Below are 21,367 nucleotides of genomic sequence, written 5' to 3' on the forward strand. Positions count from 1 at the left end.
TTAACCCCCACACCTTATAAATGTCTTAGTTAGATAAATATGTCTGCAGCACTGTTACAACTATTCAACATGGGCACATGCCCAGACATCCACTGGTGGACACTCTCCTATCAATAGAAGCTTTAACTTTTCTAACATTTTTATTTTTTTGTCTATACATAAGGCTTTGGCTTTAAGCCACGATCTTCCCTGAAACATGGCTCTGCCACACACGTGTGCTCAAGCTTTACCTTGTTTGCCATGGAATGCTACTTGCACCCCAGAGTTTTCTGGTTTGTAAACAGTGAGCCATATATTTTTTAATATTCACAACCACACTGCCACCAGGGCTTACACTATTATTTTTTTATTGCTATTTATGAGTATGATTCGACAGATGAAGCCTCAAGTGAGTCATGATGACCCTCTCTTACCTCAACAATGGTAATAGCATATTCTACTCTGCATAGAGGCTCATGACATGATATTTCTTATGTGTGCTTGTTTTAACAACACATTTTTTCAGAAAGAGGTGCAAGGGGTTACAGTTTGGCAGAATGGTAAAATCACATTAAAGAAATCTTATTGCTTTTATGAGACCGGTTTCCTTCTTTAAAACAATTGTTACTTACAATCCTTTAGGCAGAAAATTATTGGTTCACATCCACTTTACTGTAAAGTGGTAAACTCGAATTTTATATTTGCACTGTAGTTGTAAATGTGTGAATGTGCTTGTATCATCACAGTTGATCTATAGATGTTCTCGTTCCACATTGCTTTGCACTGCTACGATATATGTATAGCTCAAATGAAACCATATATGTAGATGAATATGCTGTTCATTACTGTTGAGTTTAGAGAAGTGCAAAAATTCATGAGGCAAAGCTTCATGTGACCCGTGATGCCCCTCCCTCAACAGTTTGAATGAAGAACATTTTATATTCACAACAAGGGGTGGTGAGGGACAGAGTCTCTGAATTAAGCAGAAAGCTCTCACCCAGTCAAGAGATCAGGGCTAGATCAACACCGTTTTTTAGCTCACTGCACCATCCCAGTTTCAGAACCTGGCTGTATGCAAATTAGTCTGTTCCTGTCCCAGTGCATGATGGGAACAGGGCAAACCAAACTACAGAAGCCAATTCTTACACTGGGAAGGAAACAAGCTCCCGGGGACCGGTTTCTGGCATTACAGCCGTCTAAGGCCCGGTTTGCTTGAATCCTGATGGTGCAATGAGCAAGGGTCTCACATCTGAGAATACCCTTCCACGCTTAGGGTGGACAAACATATTTACAACAAGGGGTGGTGAGGGACAGAGTCTCTGAATTAAGCAGAAAGCTCTCACCCAGTCAAGAGATCAGGGCTAGATCCAACACCGTTTTTTAGCTCACTGCACCATCCCAGTTTCAGAACCTGGGATGGTGCATCCATCAGGATTCAAGCAAGCCGGGCCGAAGAAGGCTGAAATGCCAGAAACCGGTCCCCGGTAGCTTGTCTCCTTTCTGGTGAAGAATTGGCTTGGTAGTTTAGTCTGCCCTGTTCCCATGATGCACTGGGCCAGGGACAGACTGATTTGCATATAGCCAGGTTCTGAGCTGGGATGGGGCAGTGAGATAAATAACGGTGATGGATCAAGCCCTGATCTTTGGACTGGGTAAGAGTGGTCTGTTTAACTCAGACACTCTGTTCATCACCACCCCCTTTTCTAGAACATTTTATATTCTGCACATCTGCATATATGGTTTATGCCATAGCTTTTTGTGTATTTGTTTTAACAAATCTATTTAACCAAAATCTGGTTGCAAAGGGTAATATTTCAAAGTTAAAATCACACTCTAGGTTTTGTGACTGTTTGAGCTGTTTCCATTTGTAAACAAAGTGTTAAAAGCAATGTGTGAAGGAGGAAAAATGTTTCTCATTCCACATTTGCTGTACTGTGGTAACAAACTGTCAATACCTGTTTATTAGTACAATTGCTCAAAATTACGTGTTTTTGAACCACATTTATTTTCACTACCGCGTGTGTGTATGTGTGTATATATATACCGCTATATTAAACAGTGTAAATGTAGCACAATTAACTTTATACACCCCCCACTAGAGCGCTCTCACCTATCTGTAGGTTTAATAATGCTTAGTTCATTTGTTGTGAGCATTGAGTAATGTATATGGTTACATTTTACCGTTACAAGATGGAGCCCGCACTGGTTGGGAGGTCTCTAGTCCTCTGTTGATGACGATTAAGAGGTGTAACCGTTGCACGATGTCAATGTTGATTACGATAAATGTACCGGTTTGTGCGTGTGGACACACACACTGACGAAGGCAAATCGCCAAAACGCGTCTGTGGTCTAGCTTGTAGTTAATAAACTACTCTGTGGCAGAAGGAACCTCCCGAGTGCTGTCTTTCATTCCTTGGGGATTCGCCTGGATTTGATGAGCGCAATATATATATATATATATGTTCTAAGCATGTGAGCTGTAGATCACATGCTTTGCATACTCCTGCCATCTAGTGTTGGTTCCGGATGCTTGCAAGTTGTTTGAACAAGTCTTTGCAGTCACAAGGTAAGGTGACTCCTCCTTTCGGTGGTAGTGCGCATGGGCATCAACTCCATGGTTAGATTGTTTTTGCACTCTGCTTCGCAATAGTTCCTCTGGTTCCCCTTGGTGCGCAATCCAGTCTACGTGTTTCCCTTTCTCCGCGGTTTGACTCGATGATCAAGAAATTTCCATTTTGAATCAAAGATTTGCGGGCGGCATTCCAGCCTATCCGTGTCGGTCCGGCTCCTTGTCGATAAAACAAACTCCATTCAAATTCTGCCCCTTTGCCATGGGAAGTATCCGCGTACGGACTTGCATCAGGTGTGTGACTTGTGCTTGTCTCCAGTGCACAAAGAACAAGACTGCGACCTGGCCAATCCTTCAGATCAGAGAAAACTCTCTGTGATCATCGGATTTGACAACAAGAGATGCAGCAGTAAAGACGACACACCGGATCTCTTAGGCGAAAACTCAGAGCAAGAGGAGGTCTCAGTGGCCAAATAAGAACAGGCCTCGGCTGCGTCTGACGCGGAATCAGAGTTGCAGATTGTCCTCGGTGACAACGATGTGCCGCAGGGACAAGGGGACGCAAGTGCAAAAGAGTACAAATGCGCTCTAGATGCGGCCGACACTGCAGCTAGAGAGTTGAATACTAGCATCCTACTCCGAAGACATGCCTTGTTACGGATTTCAGGGTTTAAACCTGAAGTCCGGCAATCCTTTCTCATCATACCTTTTGACAAGAAACATCTTTTTGGCCCTGAAGTTGATCAGATTTGTGATAGCAGGCAAACATTACCAGTTCAAGATACTTCCATTTGGCGTCACCATGGCCCCCAGAGTGTTCACTAAATGTCTCGCAGTAGTAGCCGCTCATCTCAGAAGACAGTGTATCTGTGTCTCCCTTTACCTAGGCGACTGGCTTATCAAAGCGGGCATTTACCAACGGTATACTACACACTCTGGCAACAGTACACCTACTTCATCAGTAGTGTTTCACAATCGATGCACAAAAATCTCACCTATGGCCTGCACAAGTTCAGTCTTATCTGGGCGCTTCCCTCAACACTCTCAAAGCTCTAGCCTCTCCCAATGCAGCCAGAATTCACAATATTCAATCCACAGTACTACAATTTCAACCCAATCAAATATTGCCAGTTTTCATGCAACTACTGGAAATGATGGCATCCTGCATTGCAATCATACCTTATGCAAGTCTTCACATGCGTCCTCTGCAAGAATGTCTAGTGCGTCATTGGAATCAGTCACAGGGTCAACTAACCGATCTAGTGTTGGTAGGCGGCCGCAGCCATTGCACTCTGCAGTGGTGAAACCCTCAAAACGGATCAAAAGGGCGTCCCTTATAGGCCCGATTCCACAGACTGTACTGACAGCAGACAGTTGGGGTGCCCATCTCCAACATTACACAGTACAAGGACTGTAGTCAGTCACAAATGTCTCCACATTAACTACCAGGAACTTCTAGCACTGTTCCTAGCACTCAAAGCTTTTCACACACACCTTTTAGGAAAAACTGTCCTAATCCGCACATCAACATGACAGCAGTGTACCGTCTACAGAAACAGGGAGGGACACACACACTCTAGCTGTCACGCCATGCACAAAGCATTTGGAATTGGGCAGTTCATCACAAAATGTATCTCCTAGCAGAACACCTTCACAGCGTACACAATCAAATTGCCGACCTGCTCAGCAGACACAAGCAGCAAGTTCTTCTTCCCTACTTTAAACAATGGGGATTTTGCAGCGTGAATCTTTATGGATTCACTATGCTGTGCATTATCCCGCGGTCTAGTGGTTGGGTCCGGAATCGTAGACTTTTTTCTTTCTTATTTTTTTTTGTTTTGTAGCCCAGGTGGACGTCTACATCCCACCTTTTGGTGTACTTCCTGTGACGTCGGCACGCTTCTTGCGGAAGCTCCCACCTTTAGGCGCCATCTTCAGATTTTTTTCTGCCGTTGTGTCTGGATCGTCACCGAGAGGCTCCAGAGTTTTTGGAGGAAAGAAGAGGAAAAATACTAATTTTACACAGAAAAGATTGGAGAAGATACCGAGGAACAAGATCACCAAGCCGGGACGACGAAGAAGGAGGAGAACTTCGAAATCTTCGACGTCCAACGGAGAATGCGCACACAGGGGGCCCCCTGAGCGCAGGAATGGACAAAACACCTTTTAAATTCTGCAGTAACTGCCACCACAAATACGCGCAGAAGGACCAGCACCCGGTCTGCAACCTCTGCTTGCCTGTCGACCACGAGAGCAAGGATTGCAACGCCTGCTCCGCCTTCACCCAGAAGACACTCTGGGTTAGAGAGAGAGACAGAGGAAAACCAACTAAACCATGCAAGGCCTAGGCAAACCTCCGGACCTGGGCCTCTCCAGCGACCAAGAGGACAACATCGCCGAGGGACCATATGACTACACGGTCGTGGAGACCGATAAGAAGGCATCTAAAGAGGTAGGAGAGACATCGACCCTTAAACCCCTGACAGACTCTCGAAAGCGTGAGTCAGACTCTCGAAAAACAGAGTAAGTCCTCGAAGGGAGCACTGGGGCCGAAAATCTTGACGGCCACAGCTGCATCCAAGGACAAACAGCCCAGCGGATCCTTCGAAAAAGACTCCCAGGCGGCGAAGACCGGCGAAAAGCCACGGTCGTCGAAGCACGTCCCCGAAAAGGACCGTTCGACTTCGAAGGCGAAGGACCCGAAGGTTGCTTCGACGTTGACTACTAAGTCGAAGAGATCGGCTGAAACGCTAGACGCCGAGCATGCCGCCGAGATGGAGAGGAAAAAGAGAAGGCTCGAGTCCGAAATGGAGAACATCCTGCAAAGGAAGAGAGAGTTCGACGAGAAAATGAAAAGGTTCACGATTCCATCAAAACCGCCGATGACTGTCGTCGAAATAGAAGAGGAAGAGGATGACGCCGAAAGGCTGCCGAAAACTCCTGAGTCCCAGGTACACCTAGAGGAAGACGGCCTTTACTACAAGGAAGAAGGCGACGATGACCAGCGAACGAGTTTTAGCTCAGCATCCTTGATGGCACAGGACCTGGAATGGCAGGACCTCGATTCCGAAAACCCGGAAGAGCCCCTCGAGGCTTATCCTTTGAGGCCTTCGCCACCATATGACATTGGGGCCTATAACATGGTCATCAAGAATGCGGCAGTGGCTTATAGAGTCAAACTGGAGGAGGAAAAACCAAAGGTATGTTTCCTCTTAGAGACCCTGCTCCCCACTCAAACAAAGAGTCAGTTCCCCCCCATGCTCCCGAATGTCACGGACCAAGGGAGGGAGGCGTTCAAAGACCCAGCGACCTGCAGGTCTGTCACACCTAGGACGGAGAAAAAATACAAACACTCCTCTCAGGATCCTCGCTGCATCCACGGATCCGTCACAGCGGCCCCATTATTGAGGCAACAGCCAGGAAGAGGGCAAACATCCCAACAACATCAGGCCCACCAGCAGACAAAGAAAGTAGGAGGATGGACCTAACTGGGAGAAAAATAGAGAGAAATGCAGCGGTACACTGGCGCATGGCGAACTCCAATGCCCTACTGAACAGACACCAGTACCAGCATTGGGATGAGATGGGACAACTGCTCAAGCACCTCCTCGATGAATACCAGCAAAAGACATCACACCTGGTGGAGGAAGGGAAAAAATTTGCAAATGCTTGCCAGAAAACAGCCTTGGATGGGGCTAACCTATCCAGCAGACTCATGATGATAGGAATCACAGAAAGAAGGCATGCCTGGCTCAGGATCTCAGGCTTCAAGTCGGAAGTACAGAACAACATTCTGAGCTCTCCTTTCAATGGAGAGACACTGTTCGAAGCACCGGTGAATGAGAAACTCACCCAGCTCAAGAAAGAAAATGAAACTGCAAGGTCCATGGGGGCCTTACAATTCAGAGGGATGAGAAGGGGCACCCCGACACGGAGAACAAACGGAAGGGGAGGAAACCAGCCGGGAACGTCACACCAGACATTCCAGCAGGCACACCAAAGCGACAATCAATCGCAGCAGGGACAGCAAAAGCAAACCTGGCAGTACCAGCCTCGGGCCAGTCCTTTCGTGGGAAGACGAATGGACAAGGGCAAACAAGAAAAGGGGGGCAACAACCCACCTCAAAGTAACCCCGTAACGCAAAGCGTGCCCACCCACACGACCCCTCCGAGGGTGGAGCACAACAAGGTCAACAAGAGGGGGTTACAAGGACCAAACATCGACGAACATGTAACACCAGTAGAAGGCAGGTAAAGATACTTCTTCCAAGAGTAGAAGAAGAGAACTACAGACAAATGGATACTCAACATCATACAGTTCGGATACTGCATAGAACTGGAAAAGACCCCACCAAACAGAAAACCAAAAAGGAAGGCGCCTTCAGGAAATCACAAGACCTCCTCAGAAAGGAGGACATCGAGCCAGTTCCATTCAGAGAAAGGAACAAGGGAGTGTACTCCAACTATTTCCTAGTACCAAAAGTGGGCGAAACTCTAAGACCCATCCTGGATCTAAGGTTCCTAAACAAATACATAAAGATACCACTAGACCGCGGAATAATGCACAGCATAGTGAATCCAGAAAGATCTTCAAGCTGCAAAACTACACCGACCGGTAAGAAACTATTTGTTTCCACAGATAGATCTGTTTGCCACAGTACACAATGCAAAATGCCCAAAAATTTGCATCCAGGTTCCCACACCACCTATCCAAAGGCAATGAGCTATGGATGAATTGGTCAGGGATAAGGGATATTTGCCTACGCTTTTCCGCCTCTCCCACTAATTCTATTACTGGTTCGGAAGCTCAGACAAACATCCATCACACTGATCTTAGTAGCCCTCCCATGGGCTTGTCAACCTTGGTACACCACCCTGTTGGAACAGTCGGTGGTTCCATATCAAAAGCTACATCTCACACCCAGCCTCCTCACTCCGTCATGGAGAAATTGCACATCCAGATCCCAAAGAGCTCAACCTTGCGATTTGGCTCCTGAAGTCATAGTTTGGTTATTTACAACTTCCACCAGACTGTATGAATATTCTCAAAGAGGCTAGAAAGCCTACTACTAGAGCATGGTATCAATTCTAACAATATCAATCAACTTGATGCTTCTGTACAGAACATCATTTGTTATCTGTTGAATTTACAGCAATCTGGATTGGCTTACACATCCATATGTTTACACTTAGCAGCAGTAGCCGCATACTTGCAACATAGACAACAGTTATTTCTGTTCAGAGTACCATTGATTAAGGCCTTCCTGGAAGGATTTGCAAGGTTGATACGAAATGAAATGAAATGAAATGAAATGAATGAAATGAAATGAAAATTAGGTTTATATAGCGCTGCAGTTGCCCTGAGGCGTCCAGGCGCTGGAGCTAAACCTAACAAACCTGGCCACTAAGGCTGTTAGTTGTTGAACAGGAGGGTTTTGAGCTGTTTCCTGAAGCTGGTGAGATTTGTGTTGTTTCGCATCTGCAGCGGGAGAGTATTCCACAGTTTGGCAATGTTGTATGAGAATGAGCGTCCTCCTGCTCTGGATCTAAATATTCGAGGGATTGTACCACCAAGAGTTCCCCCTGCAGCAGAGTGGAACTTAAACATAGTCCTTACAAGGCTAATGGGTCCACCTTTTGAACCAATGCACAAATGTCAATTACAATTCCTATCATGGAAGGTTCTTTCCTCATAGCAATAACCTCACTTAGGAGAGTTGGTGAATTTCATGCATTAACTATACAAGAGCCTTTCTTTCAACTTCACAAAGATAGGGTGGTTCTTAGAACCAATCCTAAATTTCTCCCTAAAGTAGTTTCTGCCTTTCATATCAATCAATCAGTTGAGATACCTGTGTTCTTTCCTCAACCTGATTCTGTAGCAGAGCAAGCTCTACACACAATTGATGTAATAAGAGCTATACTATATTACGTAGAAAGAACCAAAGAATTTTCAAAAACAAAGTAGCTATTTGTTGCTTTTTCTCCACCTCACAAAGGCAATCACATATCGAAGTCTTGTATTTAAAGATGGATTGTTAAATGTATCCGAACATGTTATGCCAAAGCAAAAAGAACTTTGATAATACTCCGTAGAGCACATTCCACTTGCAAGATAGGGGCGACTATGGCCTTCTTAGGGAAAATTCCCCTAGCCGACATCTGTAAAGTAGCAAAATGGTCTACACCACACGCATTCACCAAACATTATTGCTTGGATGTGTTGGCGAGACAACAGGCAAATGTAGGCGAAGCAGTACTTAAAACACTGTTTCAAACAACTACAACTACTACAGGTTAGCCACCACTTTGGGAATATACAGTAATATAGTCTATGCAAAGCATGGGATCTACAGCTCACATGCCTCGAACATATAATGTTACTTGCCCAGTAAGCATCTTTGCTTAACCTGTGGAGCTGTAGATTCACATGCGCCCACCTGCCTCCCCGGTCTCCTATTGTAGTTCTCAATTTACATTCATACGCATGGACATCTCTATTCTAAACTCACTAACTCCATTCTCACCCTCTGTGGGATAACAATCTAACAATGGAGTCGATGCCCATGCTCACTATCACCGAAAGGAGGAGTCCCCTTATCTCGTAACTGCAAAGACTTCTTCAAACAAAAACAACTTTGTGACTGGAAAAGCCTTCTTTGAAGAAAAACAAAGTGCAAACATCTGGTTCCAACAATAGATGGCAGGAGTATGCAAAGCATGTGAATCTACAACTCTACATGCCAAGAACATATGCTTACTAGTTAAGTAACATCCATATAGAGTGTGTGTGTGTTTGAACATAAAATAAATTTACACCTATTCATGCCATCACAGATTAAGTATGAAGATTTGTAAATAGAGCATCTTCCCACTTAGGCTTATGTCCATTCCGTGTACTGAGCTGCTCTGATGTGTGGCGATGGACTCGTGTTCTTCAGGTGGTGTATTCTTCCTTTCACTGGAAGATTTAACAGATAGCCTTATACTGGGAAGCTATTTTTAACAAACACAAGAGAAACCCATGGATATCTAGGGACCAAGAGTAGAATATGCTTAGAGGAACAAGGGTCCCTACATGTAGGAGAAAGGAGTAATACTGTTGGAACACAGAGAATGCCCAGGGGACATCTAGTCAACTACTAAAACATATTTATTTATCATATCAAAAGTAAAAACAGATTCAGAAGAGTGGTTAACCCTGGGAGGTGAACCTGAACAGATATCTAGAAAAAAACTCCGGCAAAGACACATAGTGACATAAAGACTTCTACAAAATCAAAGTCACTTATTTACCAAACACAGCACTACTGCACCCATAAATCAATTTGTACATATTCATGCGAGTCAGAGTGACAAGGTCTACAACGTTTCCATAAACTCAGATTACAGACCCATCATCAGGACAACACATTGTTTGCCTGGATACATAAATCAATGGAAGAAAATTCAATCGAATTAAGGACCTGTAAAGACCAAAGGGAATGGAATAGGGTTAGGGAATGAAGTGAAGAGAAAACAGAGGGAACAAATGAATAAAAAGGTATTCACAGTCTAACAAGATAGAGATGAATGTAGAGAGTCCGTGAACAGTTAAGGTCCATGGGAAAAAAACATGCTGCAGTCACTCTCACAGGCACCTATAGAGTCTCACTTCCGGGTCTATCAAGGTGATGATTGAGTGAATGATCAACATATAAACCAATAAATAAAGACCAATCGTGACCATACTCTACAATACTATCATTGCATCTGTCATCCTGGTGGTGAAGACTCATGCAGTGTGAGGATTCACACAGTACGGTGATGATAAAGCCATAGGTAGTAGGACCAACCATGGCATTTATTTATACTAAACTATCCCGTAGCGCTTCATCTAGGGCTTGCCGGAGCACTGAATCGGAGTAAGTTGCCCTTCTGAGTTATTGATGCTGAACCAGATAAGAACTAGGGAAACTGGGAAAGGAATGATTATGAGTTACAACTGAATAAAATCATCTTCGAGAACAAGTCTGCCTAGGGAAATTGGAGCTTCATACCTATCAATAACATATGTAAAGAGGACCATTGTCGGGGAATCCAACGCATAGAGCACCTCAACAATGCCATTCAATGTATTTAAAATAGTAGGGTAACCTGGTACTCTAACAAAAGGGAAGGAGACCAACCCAATGCTTCAAAATAAATGTGTGAGGGTATTTACAGGCTTGGAAAAGTAAATTGTAAAACTATTAAGTAAAGCGACTCCTTACCAAGCATAGTAAACCAGGCAGTAGCACAATGGTAAATGTCAATGTGAATTTCAGTAAAAGACCAGAGACATGATCCAGTATCGCAATATAAGCCACATATGTAGGGAAGCCGGTCCTATAAGGGTTATACCCATAAACCATCCAAGTGAAGGAGCGTGAGTAGGGAATTCCCTCTTACTACTGTGTCCGAAATCACATAGCTGGAAAGCTGACCGCGTCCGTGCCAAGCTGGCTAAAGTTATGCACGTGCTCCAGAAAAAAGACACAAAAATAGGACTGACCGCAAACTTTATAGCATCTGGTACATTCGGAAGTGGCCATATTAAAATGGTCGAGGGTTATAGGAAACTAGAAAGAGAGGTATGGATGACTCAAATCTGCAACAATACCGTGTGCCACTTGTTCAAATACCAGTACTAGAATGTATCGTACGTTAACCATGGATAATACAATATACTATATTGTATTACTATACAATGCCGGCTGGCTCAAATTAATTGGTGCAAAAACAGGGGTGTGAATTAATCTCCGTTGGAGCGACCATATTGAGATTAAAGGTAAAATTGAGAGGAAGGCAAAGGTAAGTAAAGAGGTCACTGAAGCGAGCATAACAAAACCGCATAGCACATAATGTCAAAGGCATTTTTATCAATGCTCGCTAATGGTGTCCTTTAAAATACATTAATTGGTCATGCAAGCAGGCACCAGCAATAAGTCCATAATAAGCGGCACAGAATAACTGTTATAGCAAGAGTATCAAACCGATGGTCATGCAGTTAAGCATCATCAGTGCATATGATAAGACCAAAATAAGTGGCTCACAATGATATATATATATATATATATATTCCTTAGAGTTTCCGACGTTCAAACACCGCATGCGAAGCAAACTCGGAAAAGAGAATAAAGCCACCAAATAAGCGCGTTTCGAGTTTTCAGTGCATTTATTTGTGAATATGCAGCCCACCAGTCGTCATGAGGCGTTTCGCCTCAGCCGAGGCTTGATCACATGTCATGCAAGGAAAGTAGGAGGTGACATATATAGTTTGGGTGGTCATGTGACCAGTGCAAATTCATACATTTTTAAAGTCACAGTAGCAATATAGGAAGTAATATTGGGCATAGTGCCCTAATTTGAAACATTCAAAAGATCCCTGTTACCCACACTGAATAACAGTGTGAAAAATATATTGATGTGCAAAATACGCAAACAGTTAAATACAATACAATCTATGTTTAGAAAAAGTCGTTTTCTAAAAGAACATAAATATATATATATACATGTCATAATATGAAGTTAATATATGTACACATTATAAATATTATTGATTTCCTTAAAAAAGTAGAAAAAGGAAAACTATTATAAAAACCATTTCATTTTAGAACAATAACATTTTGTTGCCTAAAAAACCAGTATGGAATTCATTATTTGTTAGTATTGCACATGGGTCAGGGAAAGAGTTGAAATGTATATATTGTACTGTGATTCACCATATATATATATACCCCTTCCATGCTGGTGACGAACCCCAGCCGTCACGCTCCACGGTGCTCGTGTGCTGATGACGGCTGAGGTTCGTCACGGCCCCGCCCTGTTCGTTCGGCGGCCACACACGGGGGAAATCGCGGCAGCACGGAAGGGGTTAAGAGAGCAATTTCAAAATAACAAACCGCTTTGGGGACACCATGCACCCTAGGAATTGTCATGGGGCCTTTCATATTGTAGTGCAACTCTTAGACAACATTGATTGTAGTATAGTCGGTAATTCCACCGTAAGCGACACTGGAGGTCTGTATAGCAGGAGATTGTCATGGATTAAGATATCAATAGTATAAATCGGGTTACAGACATAATGTACACAGCAAGAGTACAGCTTGTCATTCTTTCAAATAACCAAGGGAACAATATCCTCCCTGCTAATTGTAGTGAAATCTTAGAGAGTAAAGTTAAGTTCTCCTCAACAGAGTTGTAAAGTTAACCATGAGGGAGGGAGGCTAGGGTGAGTCACAAACTATTTTATAGCAATGCATAGGTGAAATTGTTTACAACATCTTGTGCACATGAGGTGCATCCTGAAGTAGTTGGCCGAGGCTGTGACAGTCCATAAACGTAGGCAAAAGCAGAAAAGTTATTCAAATCAAAGAAGTCCAGTCCTCCATTCTGTTGAGTCCACTGTGGAAGCTGTCCGTTCTCAAAATCCACTCTAACTCTTCCTTGTTGAGGATTTTTGCAATGTCTTCTTCACACTCTGGTACCTTTATAAAGTCAGTCACCTGCCATCTTGAATAATTTTCATTATGGCCAAGTGTCTCAATGTTCAACCAATGGTGCATTGGACACCTTGCATCTCCGGCAACTCTTATGTTGCCATATTCTTATCCTTTAGTCTGACCAACATAAAACAAATCACAACAGCAGGTTATTGCATGAAGTACATTTGCAGTATTAGAAATATGCAGTTTTTACATTTTTATGTACACATTTGTTTGTCTCTGTTGTATTCACATGCGCTGCTGCAGGTACCGCATTTTCGATAACCAAAAAGCTGTCGTCCCCCAAATGTCATGCAAAGTACAGGGAACTCTAGAGGATGAAAGACAGGGTCTCACTAGGTGATCTTTAATGTTTTTATTTTTCAGGAATGCAAAAATGGGGCGTTCAACGGCTACTTCCCCCATATTCAAAGGGTGCTAATGGCTTACAATTCTTTTCTTTACTTGATTGTAGATAGATGAAAACTGCTCCCACCCTTATTAATTTCCGCAAATCACTGAAGACTTGGCTTTTCAATCAATGAGAACGTGCTCTGATTGGTGCTGTAATCCTGAGTATTTGTTGCGCCTAGACACCTTAGGGTATTAGTTGCGCACTAAAAATTCCATAAATAAATAAATAAATAAATATGTGGTGACAGACCATCATCCACATGTCAACATGTTGGTCTAGGGGTCAGGAGTGCCTCACGTGAGCAATGCCTCACGTGAGCAATACCTTGCTCTTTTTATTGACCTAGTCACTAGCCTCCGTAGATACCCGAGGATAGTGAAGCATCCTTGAAAGTATAGTAGTTTTGGTATATTGCCAAACACATGCCTGTAAAACAGACTTTCGCTTGATAATGGTTTCTTACATATATTTGTGGGTGTATATATGATAATCTAGTTGTTTAAAATAACAGGTTTGTTTCCTTAGCTTGCAAGAAACATATGAAGCAAAAAGGAATGAGTTCCTGGGAGAACTACAGAAGAAAGAAGAGGAGATGCGGCAGATGTTTGTACAAAGGGTAAAAGAGAAAGAAGCAGAGCTGAAAGAGGCGGAGAAAGAGGTAAAACTTTGCCTTTTAACATCTTATGTCATTAATGCAGTAAACAACGGAATACTTGGAAAGGCATTAAGATAACAATACAACATCGAGAGACCAGAGCAAAAATAAAACCGTACTCTGTTCAATGATATTTTTTTATGGTTTTTTTAAACTGTCATTAATTGTGACAGTAATGTTTTTTTTTTTTATTAGGTGAATATATTGTGAGTTTTCACAACCATGTCGTTGAGGCTATACAGAATTGTTGCTGAATTGCTCGCCAAAAATTACTGGACAAGGATATGTCGTTTAAATTTTAAAATGGGAGTACCAAAACCTCTCTAGATACTTGCCTAGAGCCTTTTCAAATGTCGTTAGCAGCCTGAGAAGATTGGATTTTTCTTCCACCTGCCCATACCAGGTTCAAGAGGAAATTCTGTTGGCTCTTGAACCAAGTTAATAAAATAGCAGATGTCATGTTGATGCAAGAAAGCATAGTCGGCGGGTGGGCACAAAGCCTGGCAAGATACGCTTTGTCAAAAAAACACCAATAACTGTAATCCAGTTTATTCACTATGGGTTGATTACGTTGGATCTCTCGGGGATAGAATCATTTTTTTTAAAGAAATGGCTACCATATAAACCATGGTGCCATCCTGGGCCTTTTTTTAAGAACCAGATTACTTGGTGCAAGAACCACCATGCAGATACTTGGGAAGGCATTTGCATATATGAGTTGGTAAAATGCAAATGCCGTAAAATTCTCATGGCCGAACAGGTAGTGCACATGCTAGTACACCATTGTGTACAGGTGAGGGTCCAGCACCCCGTCTTCTATATTTTTTAACCAGTGACCTTGGGCACATTTTGATGCATAGAAAAAGGTGGTAAAAAGTCTCTGATTTCAAAGTTTGAACACACAGTTTAAACGTTCCTCAGGTAGTTACAATAAGGAATTCGACAACTTAGTGACTGTTAAATGGAATTATTGTTCTGCTCTTGTGAAATTGACATTTATCTCTTTTGTTTAATTCACTGCTACCTCAGCTGCATGAAAAATTTGATCGTTTGAAGAAAATGCATCAGGAAGAGAAAAAGAAGCTGGAGGACAAAAAGAAATCTCTTGACGATGAAGTAAACGCATTCAAACAGAGAAAGACAGCAGCAGAACTACTACAGTCCCAAGCACAACAAGCGGGAGGGTCGCAAACTCTAAAAAGGGAAAAAGAAAGGAAAAAGTAAGTATTTTGTATCCCTGGGCACTGGTGATAGCATTACTTTGGTCCCTCTACTTGGGTTCAGTGGATTGTGCCACGTTGGTGTCCTGGGCTAGCGTTTGCACCCTTGGATGATGAGTATTCAGTATTTAACCTTCTTAGTATCACATTTTAGGCATGCTATTTCTAAAAGGGGATTGTTCCATACCATCTACCCAGCAACAAGAGATCAGATTAAGAATTTTTTCAAAGATCCGCACACCACCTGAGAGTACCTTGTGAAGAACTCTACCTTGGTGAGTTGGGACCCCCACCATCAAAGTATGGTATGTCCTTTTTAGGACCCAGGCAGACAGACCTAAACAATCGTATGCGACTAGATGACTCATATGAGCCTTGTCCCCTTCTGGTGACATGTCGCTGATGCTGTACTTTATCCATACACTGTACTGGGAAATATAGTTCTCTGGTAGAGAAAAGTAAAAAAGGCATACTCCACCCACATAGGAGTGTGGGGCATTACTGTATGTCACACCTCAGCCATTTACACATTTAGAAGAATGGACTACTGGTTATTGAGCTGATTGTTCCTGGACGCAAGCCTACAAATGCAAACCATGTCAGTCTAGGATAAAAACCTTCAACGCTCTGACCTTTTGCCTCAAGCACTCAAACTAAACGCATACCAGTTTTGTAGAATAACAGATGTCAGATCACAACTAAAAAAAAGAAACCATCTACTAGGCTAATATCTACAGTTGGATAAACTTTCATTAAAATAGAAGCAAAACGTTTACCCTGAAAGTAATTTCAAGCCCTTATGAAGAGTCTTTGGTCTTCATGTTGGGGGAACATGACAATAGTGTTATTTCTAAAGAACAGACCAGACCAACTCTGTAGCTTTATTGACATAGAGAGAGGTGCAGGTCTATGTAGGTGAACTTGCATTTTCTTTCACTGAAACATCCCTGCTTAAAGGATCTCAAATAACATGAAGCAGTTTTCTTCATCAGGGAGACCTACCTAACCAAAACATTGGTTAAAAACCTAGGGTACAAGCAATGCAGCGGACCTTGTCCTCGAACCAAAAAGACAGTACCACATTTCACCTGCCCAAAATACTCACTTGTTTATACCCTAGGCCAAACACCTAAAGTCAGCTTCCTACAACCACCTCTTACTCTTTCATTCAGGATTCAAATTAAGGGGTCAATTAGGATGGCGGACGGACAAAGTCCATCCTCCATCCTGTCGGGGGACGGGACCGTCCGCCACAGGGGCGGAGGTCCTGTGCCTCTGATTAGGATGCACCCGCCACAGTGGCGGGTGCATCCTGCATTTTTAACATTGCGGCGGGCGTTGCTGAAAGCACCGCCCGCCGCAATGCTAAAAATGAATGTTCTGCATTTCAAAGCACAACATGACAGGCACCGTGCGGTGCCTGCCATGTTGTATTTTGAAACGCAGGGGGGTACCTATGGTACCCCCCATGTGCACCCCCTTCCCTTGGGGGGCCCGCAACGAGCCCTCAAAGCAAAGACCGTATGCCAATGCCGCCACGGAAAGGCATTGCCCTCAGCACATCCTAATATGGCTGGCGGTGTCTGATAGACACCGCCACCTTATTAGACGACCGTGGCGGAAAAGCGGCAGACGGTCTTCCCGTCCGCCGCGGTCCCCCGCCATTGTAATATGGCGGGGGGGAAATAGGTGGCGGATGGGCAGGGATGGCGGACAAATCGCCACCGCCTGCATGGCGGTGGCGATCCGTCCGCCATCCTAATCGGCCCCTTAGTTTGGTAGAAGATCCCTACATGCACAAGGCACCAGTCAATGGTACTCCTATCCACTATTGTTTTGAGTCTGAACTCAGGAAATGGTGCTAGGGACCGATGACCTTCCTCTTCTGGCAAGCATATGGCACAGATATCAAGCTTCTTCTGCTTGTCTTTTCACATTATCCAAATAAATTATAGCATTTTAAAATACACAAAATGTATGTACTTCGTTCGTGTAGAAGTCTGAGTCAATGTGGGTCACGGATCAAAGGTCCAGTTTGCTTGTCTGCCCACTGAACTCTTTGGTTTTCCACAATTGCCTGTGCTGGAATAACTGGCGGTGATGGGTAGAATGCTCAAATTAATCTCGACCACTGGTACTTTCTCGAGCCTTTTTCCAGTTTTTGTTGTTTTCCACGATGCCACTCTAAGCTAGTCATATGCAAATCTTTCTTGAGCCCAGCTCATACAGCAACACTTCAACCCAAACTGTCAAGCCAGGTCCTTTATAGATAGGAGAAAAAGTAACACCAGACTGGGTTTGACCTATGTGGTTGTGATCAAAGAAGTGCACTTTAAGTCCAATAGCACATTGAAATGTTGCACGAGTACCAGTGGCTGAGATTAATTGAGGCGTTCCAGCTATCGCTTTTCTAAGTGAGATGCCATACTTGGATGACACCACTGCTGGGTAGATTAGTCTTTGCTTCCCTAATTGTTCAGTGTTTAGACTCTGATGCAAGTTTAATTCAAGAGAACCTGGCCTTCAGCGTACAGCAACCAACTGCTGCATCTCTTAACATCTACCCAGAAACTGGTGATTTTGCATCCGTAATCTTTTCTGGATTCACAAGCTGTGCGTTATTCTGCCTTCTAGGTGCTAGGTCAAGAATTATTTTTTTTTTGTGAGCTTTGTTGTCGACCACAACTTTGGCTGTATGTCCATTTCCCTATGATGTGTTGTCAGATGTTCGCCCTAGAAGTCCCTGTGCATTGTTGGCATCTTCAGATTCTTATTCCTGCCATTTGGTCTGGAAGCAAAATGGAAGAGCTCCAAAAGAATCACAATAAACTTGACAGATCGACAAAAATATCGAAAAGAGGCAGATTGAATCCACCAAATAATACCAAAGGCTAAAGACACCATGAGGAAGCCATGCCCCGTCTCTTTACACAGAGGAAAAATTCATCAGACTAAGAGCACATGGTTTGAGAATAGAGAGGATAGGCAGTTTTGAGAAATGGAGAACACCCCCTTTAAATTCTTCCCAAAGTGCCATCACAAGTTTGCGCAAAAAGAACTACACAAAATAGAGAATATCTGGCATCTATAAGAACATACCACCGAGGGGTGTGATGCCTGTGCAGACTTTCATTCCATGTCACTGAAGGTGAGAGAGAGACGGCGCTGGCCACACTATGCCATTGGTCAGCGTACAGAAGAAGCAGCCCTCCCCCAAGGGGATAAGCCTGTTCAGCAACGATGAAGAAAACGTTGAGGAATTCCGGCTGGCACAGGGAGGAGAGTCAGATGACGAAGAGGAGGAGATCAGTGTTGAAAGACTGGAAGCAGTAAAGAAAACGTAAATGGAAACTGACCAGAAGTAGCAGCAGGAGGTAATCAGTCTCCTAAAAGCTCAGACTCCAAGTCCTCTGAAGCCACCTCCCCCTCGAAAGACTAGACATTCGAAGGATGACCAAAAGAAAAGGAACTGCACAGGTCCAAGAACAAGGACTCCGATGGGCATGAACCTTCGGGATACCCCTTCGACGCTGGTAGGTGCTTAAGAGAGCACAAAATAGAAAGCCTAAGGGCAAGGAGACACCAACTCCAAAAAGGAAGGCCCTGTTCGATTCAATGCTGTGCAGTTGGTGCTCAAGGTTCAGAAGATGAAGCGTCGACTGAAGGCCGAAATGGATGCACTTCTCTAAAAAAACAACAGACTTTGACAATTCACCCAAGGAATTTTGTATTCCAGATAATCGTTGGAGCCCAAGATAATGAAATGAAGAGCAGGTAGACTTCATGCTGCCCTTGATGCCAGAGACTCACGAGGAGGAGCAGGAGTTCTTAAACGATGAAGACACCACAGTGTTAAAAAAACGGGGGCCACAGGAGGAAGTCTGGCAGGACCTCTACGCCGACTCCCCACAGGAGGCTGTCAACACATTTTCAAGGTCCTGACAACACGGACTAAACCATGAGGAAAAGGGAGGCAGAATCATACTTTTTGCTCAACGCTGATGCCTTTACGAAACAGTAACCTATACTTGCCCATGCTCCTGAGCATCTTTGATCAAAAAAATAGGCTTTTCATGAATGAGCCCTCTTGAAGCCTGAGAGTTTGTGAGCGGAGAAGAAATACAAGCCCTCCTCATATGACCCCGTTCACATCAAGGGTAATGCAGCTGCAGACTAGATAATTGTGGCAACAGCAAGAAAACAAGGTAATACTTCCCATGCAACTGGCCTTCACTGGACAAAAAGAGTACGCAGATAAAGATGTTAGGCATTAAGCTGGAAAGAGTTGCAGCTAGTTGGCAAAGAATCGCAAACTCAAACGTCCCCCTCAACCGCTATGACCATCAGAAGTGGGTCAAGATCATGCAGCATGTCCTAGAGGAGTAAAGCCGAGAGTGAAGACCAAGATACATGAGAGAAAAACAATCCCCAACATGTGCTTCAAGTTTGCACAAAATGAAGCTGAGACAGCTAGCAGACAGATGTGCTCAGGACTTACCCTGAGAAGACATGCCTGGTTGAGAGTCTCGCGGATCAATCCAGAGTTACAAGCCTTGTGCTTTAATACGTCCTTCTGCTCAGCAATGGATAAGGTTCTACAACAGATCAAGAAGAACAATGAAATGGCTAAAGCAATATGGGCATTGCAATTCTGAAGGTCTTTAAAGTGAGCCCCTTAAAGTGAGCCATGACAGCCAGAGGACCATCAAACAGTGGGTGTCCATCACAGAGCAACCTCACAACAAAAAGAATGTAGCTAATCAGCAGCACAACTGGCCTCAACCTTCCCCCCTCTAGACTCCCTTCACCGACCCCATGGCATTACCCTCAACAGCAGCCTTTTAGAGAAGAGAAGACCGGGTAAAAAGCCAAGCCCCAAAGGGAATGTAGCCAGTAAACCAGTAATTCCTACGAGGCACAACCTCAGTAGAAGATACCAGTAGGGACTGGATGGGGGTGGGGGGGGATTCTTCTATGAATGGGGGTCAATCACATCAGACAAATAGATACTTAACTTTATAAAGAATGGCTATTGCACCGAACATCTCAGAAAAACCCTTCAATACTACCAAGGGAGAGTTCATTCTCAAGGGAAGATTTACTCCCACTGCAACAGGAAGTAAAGGAACTCCTCAAAAAAAAAAAATCCATAGTGTTCCTCTAAAAGCTCAGAAATGTGTCTACCCCACTTGCCGTACCATACCAAGATCAGTCATTGTTTAGCCGTCTTAGGTCTAGGATTGGTTTCAAATACACATGAACTAAATGCTTCAAGATTACAAGAAGTCATTACACTCCTACAGAAGACCGGATTGGATGGCCACTGTAGATCTGTAGGACACCTACCTACAAATCCCAATGACCCACACGCTCCGGAAATATCTCAGGGTCGTCATAGACTAGGTACAGTACCAATTCAAGGTGTCCCCCTTAGCCATAAAATCTGCGCCAAGGGTTTTTACAAAACTGCTTTGTAGTATACCTAAGGAGCCAGGGCATACATATGTACCCCTGGCTAGGTGGCCGGCCGATAAGTGTTTATAATGCCAATTTCAGGAGAACATACAGAATGTGATGAACACTACATAGCCTAAGGTTTGCAGTAAACTTGGAGAAACCATCTCCAGTTCCAGAACAAGAGAAGGCACTAATTTCAAGAAATACGTGGGCCTGCCCAATTTCCAAAAGGATTGGGACACTAGCATCTCAACCTTACCTATTCCCCGAAAAGGCAGTCTCTGACAATGTCTATAGTAATGAAGTTAATGGGTATGATGACATCCTGCATCCCACAAGCCAGACTATGCATACACCCCACATTTTCATATTAAATAAACTATAAAGTTCCCATCTTTCTTCAGCAATCCAAAGTTGCATGCTGAAAGAGCCCTGCAGACACTAGATATAAGGAGGTCAGTCGTGCTACCTACTAGAAACCTGAAATCTAAGCAAGGGGAAGCAATGTTTTGTCTCCTTTGCACAGGCAAGCAAGGAGACACCAGGAACCAAGGTTTTGCAGCGTGA

General features: G+C 43.7%; 1 protein-coding gene across 6 annotated transcripts in view; it reads left to right on the forward strand.

Moving 5' to 3' along the window:
* The window catches only part of SEPTIN6 (septin 6), a 190,386-nt gene that overhangs the window by 148,060 nt on the left and 20,959 nt on the right, over positions 1-21,367 (forward strand). For 5 of the 6 annotated variants that reach the window (XM_086918555.1, XM_086918553.1, XM_086918554.1 and 2 more), the window contains exons 8-9: positions 13,994-14,126; positions 15,153-15,343. In XM_086918555.1, the coding sequence (XP_086774681.1) occupies positions 13,994-14,126; positions 15,153-15,343 (324 nt within the window). Of the gene's footprint in view, positions 1-13,993; positions 14,127-15,152; positions 15,348-21,367 lie in introns of those variants that run through there. The other variant, XM_086918556.1, reaches the window with a different exon arrangement.

This window comes from Lissotriton vulgaris, chromosome 4_1 (genome assembly GCF_964263255.1).
Source record: "Lissotriton vulgaris chromosome 4_1, aLisVul1.2, whole genome shotgun sequence".
Classification (NCBI taxonomy): Eukaryota; Metazoa; Chordata; class Amphibia; order Caudata; family Salamandridae; genus Lissotriton; species Lissotriton vulgaris.